Source organism: Rhinopithecus bieti, unplaced genomic scaffold, assembly GCF_001698545.2.
Source record: "Rhinopithecus bieti isolate Rb0 unplaced genomic scaffold, ASM169854v2 scaffold_1070, whole genome shotgun sequence".
NCBI classification, from domain to species: Eukaryota; Metazoa; Chordata; class Mammalia; order Primates; family Cercopithecidae; genus Rhinopithecus; species Rhinopithecus bieti.
In genome coordinates this window covers 3,524,835-3,535,944 of record NW_016803844.1, presented here as the reverse complement: position 1 = coordinate 3,535,944, position 11,110 = coordinate 3,524,835, and the positions used below count along the sequence as shown (strand labels likewise).

At 32.2% G+C, this 11,110-nt stretch overlaps 1 protein-coding gene across 2 annotated transcripts in view; it reads left to right on the top strand.

Annotated features, from left to right (window-relative positions):
• ERBB4 (erb-b2 receptor tyrosine kinase 4) overlaps positions 1–11,110 on the top strand; it is a 1,212,321-nt gene that overhangs the window by 878,514 nt on the left and 322,697 nt on the right. For both annotated transcript variants that reach the window (XM_017855612.1, XM_017855621.1), the window contains exons 10-12: positions 4,621–4,694; positions 5,814–5,904; positions 7,845–8,044. In XM_017855612.1, the coding sequence (XP_017711101.1) occupies positions 4,621–4,694; positions 5,814–5,904; positions 7,845–8,044 (365 nt within the window). The remainder of the gene's footprint in view (positions 1–4,620; positions 4,695–5,813; positions 5,905–7,844; positions 8,045–11,110) is intronic.

The window sequence follows — 11,110 nt, the reverse complement described above, 5'->3', positions numbered from 1 at the left end:
ATTTAATTATTATAATTCTTTAGTTGTAATTTTAAAAAATACACAAAAAAAGTAAGGTACAATAAAATAAGTATTGTTAGGGGAATGCCCAGTTTCCAATTATATAAAAGTTTGAATTTGTGAAAAATGAGATTAGAAGGCATTTTGTGTAAGAGGTACCAGGAAATAAAAAGCAGAGGAATAACTGACCACTGGAAGAGAAAACCACTAGCCAGACACATTGTCATATGACAAAAGAAAGAGGGAAATGACTTTCATTGAAATTGGAGTAAATTGCTTCTCAACGTTTTGGCTAAGATCAAGTGAAATTGGAGCAACACGACTAGGGAATTATACCTGGCCAGAGTATGACCAAGCATGAAGTTTGCACATATGAGGTCCTAAATGTCTAGTAGGACATTTTTAAGGTTGTATAAAACACGACACAATCCTTTGATTTAAGAGACAATTAACAACCTTGTGATAACCCCTGTAAACTACAGGATCCCCCAGTCTCTGTTACAACTGAAACAGCTCTACAGATGTGCCAACTTCCTGTTAGTGGCGTGATGCTGCCCCCATTGAGAAACACTGCAAGAATTTTGTGGCAGTAGAAAGATTGCAGACCACCAAAAGTGACCTGCCAAGGCTAAAATTCTTACAGATAAAACATGGGTAGGAAGGTTTCAAAAATATTTTATCTAGTAAGGTTCAGATTATTTTAGTCTTGGTTCATCATAGAACATAGTTATTAAAACTCTAGATTTCTACTAGTTATAAATTGACTATATATATAATATGTAGCCATATATATATGTATATATTTACCTCTGGCCCAGAGTGGAGGAATGTTTAATAAATAAATGTAATAAAAAATGGAAACAGGTAGTCGAATGAATAAAAATGCATCAGGCAGTAAGGAGCATGCAATTCCAAGTTTATTGGAAGAATGCTACGTTAGACTAACCCAGACTTCTAAGGAGAAAAATATTGCTCATTCATCCAGGTGAAAAATTATTTATCGAAAATCAACTTACATGGATTAGAATTAGAAAAGTAAACCAAGTTTGTCTTAAGCATAAACTTAGGAAATGTGAGTTGGGATTTCTTCTTGGACAATTGGATCCAGAGCAGATTGGAATGTGATTTGTATCTCCACCATGGAGGGTTTGCGTTGAGTTGGGTGGCTTTCTCTCACCTCAAACACTAGGTTTCCTCCAATAAAAAACTTGAGAAATGGATTAACATTAAATACCTATTTCCTATGATTATTGTGGTGATTAAAAACAAAAGTTGTTTTGAATTGCTCAGCCCAGTGCCTGGCATATTGTAAAACCTTAACAAATGGTATCAAATAGAAGGTTGGAAGTGTGGGGAAGGAGAGAAAGATAGTGAGAGAGAGAGAGAGAGAGAGAGAGAGAGAGAAGAATGAGAACAGAGAGAAATGAAAATCAATAAAAAACAAAACAGGAGGAGAAAAAGACAGTGCAAAAGAAAAATCGCAGTGTCTATGTCTCATTTATAGCACAACATGTTGTGCAACAAATGTTAATTTTATAGACTTGATTATAGTCTTATATAGACTTTTGGAAACCAAATAAAGGCAAAATTTTCCTTACGATGGGTCATGATTCTTAGTTCAGATGAATATTTTTCCTTAATGATAGCACTTATACCTGGAATATTTCAAATTATAATTATAATTGGGTCTCAAGCATAATTTATAAGGTATTTTCCAGGACAAACATATAAATGAATTATGATGTATTCTTTATTCTCACTGTCATGCCAGCATGAAACATATATTCTGAAGCCTTTCTCTTTCATCTGAGGAAAGTATGGCTATACAGTTAATTCAGTAGACTTAGACATGTTATATATGTGTAGATACAAGTACGGTCATGAATGTAATTTGTGTGTGTGTGTTTGTGTGTGTAAGAACAGAGATATTTTAAAGGTGAACAATACAGAGTATTATAAGCAGAAAACTTGCAATGAATTAAAGAAATGTTTTACCTCACTTAATTTCCATTACCCATAATATTTTACTAACTAGCTCTTAATAAGATCGTATGGTTTGATTAAAATAGCTGAGATTTTTTAACTAATAAAATGCAAAAATAACAATTTAATGAGGTTGTTATGCTTTTTAAAAATAAGTTGCTCCATACAAGATATTTACTGGCAATTTATCAATTAAAATTTTAATATATAATTGGGCTCAAGAAAGTTAATTGGCAAGTTTAGTTTATAGTACAATAGTACCATTGCCAGAAATAGTAGTAGGCACTCATTTTCTTATTTAGGATAGGAACTGCAGGAAAGCTTAGTGCTTAGGGTTATCATTAGGAAAACTTTTCCTTCATGTTTTGTTATGTTTTACACTGTTGATGGGGATTAGAGTGCTTAGAGTGTGCTTAGAGTAACAAAATACTCACCAAATAAGCATGTTTATGCTGTGTCACAATGAGACACTGGCAAGAAAGGGTTTACATGGTAGACTGCAATGGTGATAGACAGTGGAAGAGAAATAATAAGCTTGATGATAAAACAAAGTGATTTCAGTGGAAATGAAAATATGTTTCTCTCTCTTTCTCCTGAGCTTTATTTTGGATCACCAAACACAATGACAGGGTAGACATAACGTTCTTTTGCATGGCTCTGAATTTAGTTAGGAAAGTTAACTGTTTTAAAGTACTGTGTATTTCGAGTGGCTACAGGATGCAACTCCCAAGACATACTTTGAAGTCAGTGAGTGGAATTCTGTCAACTTATTTTACAAGAGTCCTGAATCTCTAAAATTAACTGTATAAAATATCTGTGGTCCATTGGGCTTCATGTTAACATTCCAGAATTCATTTCATTCCCGGTAACATAGAAGTGTTCTCAGTAAAGGTTTGGACTGACCCCATTATTGTGTGCTTGCCCTGAATTTTGAGTCTTTCTCAATAAAGCCAGAATATTTGATTATATGACCTGAGCTGTTCTATACACTGCTTTTCATCAAAGAACAAATGTTGAAAGCTCATTCTTGTACTGCAGAGCTGATATTTCCTCTGTATACAAAATTCTTTGCACATTAAAAAGTGAAGGCAAGAGTTTTCCTACATGATACACTTCATTTTTGGCTTCATATTCATCGAAAGCATAGTTATTTGTTCCATATATCTTTGCTTGTAAATAGAGAAAGTTTGCTAGAACATTTAATTGAGACTTTAAGCTTTTGTGAGATATTAATATGACATTGAGAAAATTTTAATCAATAGTTTATGTGTGAATTATAGGGAAACACATTTTTAGTGTTTCTCCAACCTCAGCAATATCCAGTATTTGAGCCTAGTATAAAGCACTCCATGTTAAACTAGCATTACATTGTATTGATTGCACTTCTTAGTTTGAAACAGTAATTTAATCAAGCAAATTTTTTTTAAAGATGTGGAATGGTTTGCAGTAGAGAAGAATATGCTGATGAACAAAGCTCAGAAAGCCAGTACAAGGTGGTTCCAGAGATCAAGGTTGCTGGAACTGATACTCTTTTCAGGACTTGAATGCTGGCACGAATAAATGCCAATGGATTCAGACACAAGTCCCCAGGACATAGGCCATATGCCTATCTGTTTGTCAGGGGGTTATGGAGCATGTTGATTGATAGCCCTATTAAGGCTACTTATAGTGGATCACTAGTGGTTATTCACCACACCGAAAAGGAACGTTCTCAGAGACCAGTAAAAGAAGAGATGTCTACAGTAAGAATAAAATTTGTTTGACTGCTACAGGTAGATACATACTTCTAAAAAAGCCTAAGATCACTGTTCTTAGAAGCTTTGATCTGTCTTGAAGAAGCAGCCAATGGATAAAATTTAATCTCTCTGTAAATGATATATATTAATATGAGGTCTCTACCTAGGATAGTATGAAATGTCTTTTAATGTAATAAAATTTTAAAACTTACTGTGGATTTCTTTAAAAAAAAAAAACTGGAAGTCTTGCTTGAATTCATATACGTGGAAGAGAATAGTCCCCGTGTTATAAACGTGAATATGAATAAGCTAGATAGGAACAAGATGATTCTAAGTAATCTGTATGAAGAGATACTTTTGGACAATGTCATAAATATTATGAAAATTTACGAGTAGATAAATGTAGAGCTACAGAAAAAAAAAAAAATGTCGATTTTATCTGTGCTTGTTTCTATCCTTCTTATGAATTCCAGGTACTGTTAGCAATGTATACTTCTTTGAGGAGCAGAAATACCAGTTGTTCTCACTATAATATAATTTATTTCTAGACTAGATATATTCTTCCCAATCAATAATAAACTTTTAAAACAAAGCAATAGAAAATGGTTCATACATGAACTTGCTATCTTTGGGAATTTCATCAGAATAGTTCAATCTGAATAATCTTATAGATCTAGAATAGGCTTTGATGAAAATCTCATATTTTGTGACATCAAAAATGTCCACAAAACACCTATTATTCCTCCTCCACATCTAGCACAGATGAATTTAGACATGCATTGATAACGCCCCTATTGCTAATTAAAATTAAATTTGAATAAAATAACTACTGTCACATTTCTCATATTTTCACTCCTTTATTAAAATTTAAATTTGGCTACTTTTCTTCTTGATTTTCTAGGGACCCTTACAATGCAATTGAAGCCATAGACCCAGAGAAACTGAATGTCTTTCGGACAGTCAGAGAGATAACAGGTAATTTTTAAAACTGCAACTGTTGTGCTATGGACAACATAATTAAAAAAAAAAAAAAATCCATGAGATTGGCTGGGCACAGTGGCTCACGCCTGTAATCCCAGCACTTTGAGAAGTCAAAGCGGGTGGATCATGAGATCAGGAGATTGAGACCATCCTGGCCAACATGGTGAAACCCTGTCTCTACTAAAAATACAGAAATTAGCTAGGTGTGATGGTGCATGCCTATAATCTCAGCCACTCAGGAGGCTGGGGCAGGAGAACTGCTTGAACCCAGGAGGTGGAGATTGCAGTGAGCCAAGATCATGCCGCTGCACTCCACCCTGGCAATAGAGTGAGACTCCATCTCAAAATAACAACAAAAAAGAAAACAAACAAAAAAAAAGTTACATAAGATTGTATTCAGCAACTAATTTTCAAAGCAGATTTTAGTTTGTAAAACTCATATTTTTTAAAGACGGTATTAGCTTTTATGCATATTTTGAAAGCCCATGGAATTACAAAATGAGTATCTTTGAAAGTCTGACATTACAACTCTTGCAAGTGTCAACTGATCTTTGAACCCATGTTTTTCTGTTTACTTTTTCAAAAGAAGTACTCTTGAACATGGATAACATGTAGCATTTATTTAACACATATATATTAAGCCTGTAATGTGTTCAACATTGTCTTAGTAGGTAATATGGGGCCCATAGATATGAATCAGACATGGACTTACTGTAAAATAATGCAAAATCTAATGAGAAAGGTTAGATATGTATATAAATGTCTTAGAATACAAGGGTGATACTGATATCGTAAGCATACAGATGAAGAGGTAAAAGATTTCAAATAAATTGAAACTATATTTTTCTCTTTATCTAGTTAGACTACATTCTTGCATTTATAAGAATAAATCAAATTGAGTCATTGAAACTTTTCAACATATACAGTTTTATTGGGTAAGAGACTCAATCTTGGAAGAATACATATATAATAGAGTGCTTCAAAAATAGAAATGTTCACTACCCCTTTCTCACTTCCCACCTTTCAACATGTTTTCACCGTATTTCAAGAAAAATCAGCACTAATACTAAGACAATGATATTCTGATTTATTTTTACTACTCTTCATTTGTAGGTTTCCTGAACATACAGTCATGGCCACCAAACATGACTGATTTCAGTGTTTTTTCTAACCTAGTGACCATTGGTGGAAGAGTACTCTATAGGTAAGTGGATATGTTTAAAATTGCGGGTCTCACAGATTTCAAGAGGAGCATCGTCTGGGCATTAAGTCAAAACCATCACTCTTATTGATTTACTGATTCTGGGGGGAAATCATGCTTCCATCCTTGTTTCCAAAGATAAGCTCATTGAAAATACCTCCAATGATGGTATGAAGTATTACAGAATACATAGTTTGATTTTTCAATTGTCTGTCACTCAAAATAATATTAGTATTTTGCAAGTATGGGGTGCAAGATATGAACAATTAATGAAACTTTCTTTTTTATCAGATGTTATCATAATTAAAAGATAAGAGTTGTGTGACTTGGTAATGGCTCGGGTGTATAGGATACAAATGCTGTTGTGCCAGGAGGTTCTGTTCTTGTCTCTGGTGCTATAATTTGAACTACACATCACAGGGCTGGTCCACCATTCTACATGTACTGCTGCTTAATAAATGGACAAAAATTTCAGGTTTAGAAGGCCATTGATAAAATTATAATGTCAATAATTTAAATTCACATTATAAGAGTAAATAACAGATTTCTTCAATGTCATCTGTATGATGTTCTTATTTATGAGCAATTAAAAGTCAATTTACATAAGAATTTTTTTAATTTGTCTACTTAAGTTCAAAATGTCTACAAAATTAATATCATCATTGATTTTATAATAATGTTTTATAAAAGTACATTGAATTTCACTATTAAAATTTAAAAGTTATATTTATAAGAGGTTTTAAAAATGTAAAGGAGAAAGGAGCTTAATAAGAAAGGATCGTCAAGAGATACAACCTATTAGAGTGCTATATGTAAACAACTTTTACTATCCATTGAATAAATATTATAAGCCAATCGAGACATTGTGCTAACATTGTAATCAACAACTCAAGATAGTTATGATGGGGACAAAATTTGAGAGAAAGAGTTACATCTTAGTCTTTATCATTGAGCATACACACACACAAACACACACACACACACATATTCTGACAACCATGGAAAATAATTCTAAATATTAACAGCAAAGAATATTTAAAACTAAAAATAAAAGTGGAAAGCATTCATCTCCAAAATGTAAAATAATATTCATTAACTGATTGAAATATGGGAAGCATGTTTATGCTTTAGAGAATGGAAAAGTAAATAAGTAAAAAAAAGTAAAAAAGTAAACAATTACAATAATGTGGACTATATTAAAATAAAAGTATTTTCTTTAATTTTTCAATCATCTGTCACTCAAAGTAATGTTAGTATTTTCCAAGTATGGAGTGCATGACGTGAGCAATTCTAAACAGGGTACTTGTTATTTATCTTTTAGAGACCTTTTCCCCAGATACCCAAGGCATCTGAGTTTGTTTACTTTTTCTAATTTTAGTTTAGTTTTATTCTTTACTTTTTACCATCTCCTAACCTTACTTACACCTGCCTCAATTATTACAGTTCTGGTGCCTGAGGTATAAATTAAAGCTAAATACCTATAATCATTTTCTGAAATTATTTAGACATACTCTGAAAGTATATCTATATGTCTAAATCTATTACATAAAGAGGAATTAATGTCTTACTTTGAGTAGATGAACGATTGTTTTATAAACACTTCTTTAGTGTTAATACAGGATTTCATCATTGAACAACGTAAGGTTAAGGCTTGGGATGGGAAGATGGTGAGCAGATATTTCGGTGGTAAATATATACACAGAAATAGAGATACACTGCCAATATGCATAACTGTAAGCAATGGAAATTTTACTTTGGGAGGTCAAATTATTACTTTAAAAACTGTATATAGCATGTAAAAATAAATATCATTCAAAACACAGATTTACTGATTCAGTCTCTGTTTATACTCCATTAATACTATTTTAAAAATAAAATGTGACAGCCTTATTTTACTCCAGAATGTGTCTCATGGTTCCATTTTCTCCCTTCCCCCTCCTTAGTGGCCTCTCCTTGCTTATCCTCAAGCAACAGGGCATCACCTCTCTACAGTTCCAGTCCCTGAAGGAAATCAGCGCAGGAAACATCTATATCACTGACAACAGCAACTTGTGTTATTATCATACCATTAACTGGACAACACTCTTCAGCACAATCAACCAAAGAATAGTAATCCGGGACAATAGAAAAGCTGAAAACTGTAGTAAGTACATTACTCAGACATTTAAAACATAGAGACTTAAATTTTTTCCCATTCTTCTTTGGACCAAAAAATTAAAAATAACATCAGGTCAGAATTGTTGCTTTGTTATCCCAACCCTTAAAAAGGAAGGTAGTTATTACAATTACCAATATGATATGAAATAATCAGAATAAGTGACTTTCTACAACATATGGCATATTTATTTGCAAGATGTCTTACCTAATCTTAAGAACCCTCCTGTGGAGATTTGAATTCAGTATGTCTAAATGGAACCTGGGTATTTAAATTATTGGCATCCCAAGTAATTTCAAAGATCCAGTCAATTTGTGGAGATCACCCTATTGAATTCTCTGTTTGTTGTTTGGTTTCAGTGATTTTCATAACAGAATAACAGAGTTTTGCCATTTAGAGGTGGTAAGAAAATGAAGTTGTATTTTCTAACATGTGTAAAAACTACTATTCAAGAAGTATATTGTTCAAGATGTTTTGTTGTTCAGAAAGAAAGTTTACTTTATTAATGCATTTATGTAGACATGTATTTATCATTTTTTCATCTGTTTTGCTACTTATTGATTCATTTAATAATTTCTCATTTACTCTGAAGCAAATAATGCTTTTGTAGGCACACGACTATGCCATTCCTATCTAATGCACTGATATTCCAATGATTTATGCTTAATTCTTCCCTGTTTTTCTACTGAATACTACTCTTTCCTACATCCTATGAGTGCCACTATTATGAGTACAATCATCTGACTTATTATGGTAAATACTGAATAAAATGACTCCTAACTCAAATGATCTGTTTGCAAATGAATATTCTTGTTGTGGGCACAAAATCAATCTGTTCTAAAAGGCAGAACCCTAGAAAATTCTGCTCTCAGAGTATTTTCTTACTTCTTTGATCTCTCCATTAAAGTAATCATAAGGGTATACATGAATAATGATTGAGTTTGTGTGTGTATGTGTGCGTGTGTGTGTGTGAATAAATTGAAGACTTTTTTAAAAGTTATAAACTCTTAAGAGACCAACATAATTTGTTTATTTTCAGTGAATTAATTGATTTATTAAGATCCCATCTTATTCCAGAAATAATCTAAGGCAGCTCAGTCTACCAATCTTCATAAAATATAATTTATGATTAATTCTCTTATATTTTAGCTCTTTTCAATCCTTAAAAATATTTCTAAATGAAGGAGATCTATCCCAACATGAGGTTCTTGCTAAGAGTGAACTTAAGTTCTTACTCATTCTTCTGTTCCACGTAGAATCACGAAAAATAAAATCTAATTGTGTATCAAAATATGCATGTTATATTGAATGATATTCATTATTTCATTTGGCCTATGTTATATCCTTGGTTTTACACATTACTGATTTCTAAAAGAAAATTTGCTTTGCTTTTTCCCTAATGCTTAAGCTTCTTATCCCACATCACAATATGTGTGTGTATATGCCCCAAAGTAGATGATTCATGTCAATAAGATAGAATCTTCTTCAATACCAATTGACGAATGTTTCCCTAAATCAGGGTTATACTCTTGTTTCCTTCGACATCCTTAAAAAAATTAGTACCACTACCTTTCAAAAATTTAGCTATGAATTCAAAATAATGTAAAGAAATATATAAAATAATCAGAAAAAAACACTCTTCCTCTTTGATGCACTTAATCAGTTTACAAATCCTACAAAAATTCATATTTCATGTAACTTTCTATACTCGAAAAGCAAATGGGAAGAAGAAAATGCAAAAAATAAATGTAGGGAAGCAAGATGAGAAAAAGGGATATTTCAGTAAATTATATAATGTTATTTCACACCTCTTTAAAATTTCTAAACATTTCAAATGACCAAAAGGGAGTGAATAATAATAATAATGATAATAACTAAAATATAAAATGCGTTTAAACTTTCAGTGTTATGCTTCTTGGATTGAGGTTGACTACTTTTCAGACCATAGCCATATTTTTTTTTTGTTCTGTGCACAAGAATTGACTTTGCAGTTTGGGGAAAAAAAAAAGAAGCAGTTAGGAGAAACATAGTTTTGTGGTGCTATAGTATCAAGCATATCGTTTTTCATTTTTAACATTTTAGAATAAATATATTTTGCATGGAATTCATTTATCAAAATTTGGACTTCAGACTCACAGCACACTGGATCCATAAAAATTCCATATGCCTCCATTTTCAGAAATATAATTACCCTGTAAACTTGACCTCAGAGATGCTGCTGATGTTTACGATCCCCAGTACTGTTTGTAATGGGAATGTCTAAATGCTTGCTTCATTTTAAATGCACTGTAAATGTTTCCTTTTTGGATATTCCATCTTGGTATATCATACACAGACAAGATGTACATGAGCATACACACATGTTCACTACAACACCTAAACATATATGCCTATACAGCGTGAATGTCTGTATGCAGTTCCATATACAACACACATGCATATACACACACCTAGAAAACATATCCATGCATACACACCTTTACATGCCCACTTACATTTACACACAGTTACTGTGAAATACTCTGATCTAAATCTAAGAGTTGGCTTATGAACTTAATGAAAAGGCAGTCCTTCATTTGTGATGGTGTTTTTTGGAGTTCAGCATGATTTAAAACAGTAATGACAATATTAAAAAAAGTTAACTCATCTATAAAGGGTAACAGTGGCTAGAGCAATCTTACTCTTTTAAGTCAAAAATTTCAAAGCTGGTTTGAAGAGATTGAGATTGAGGGAAACTCTGGGACATGAAAAGCTAGAATATTTTGGGCCTCTATCATTTATGTGGTTATGATAGTAACCAAATTGCAGTGTTAGGTGGAAGAAGTTTTAGAGTAGATTTATAAAAGCATTTGAAGTTTCTTAAAATATTTAAGCATAAATTTTTAACACTGAAATATAAACAGTGTAGAGATAAATATTATACCAGCCCTTCAGAATCCGAGTTATATTTGAACTTATGTATCTCAAGTCTTAAAATATTTGTACAGATACTGTTAAACTCAACATGAATAAGAGAGAAATTCATTATTGATTTTAAAATAAAATATTTTATTT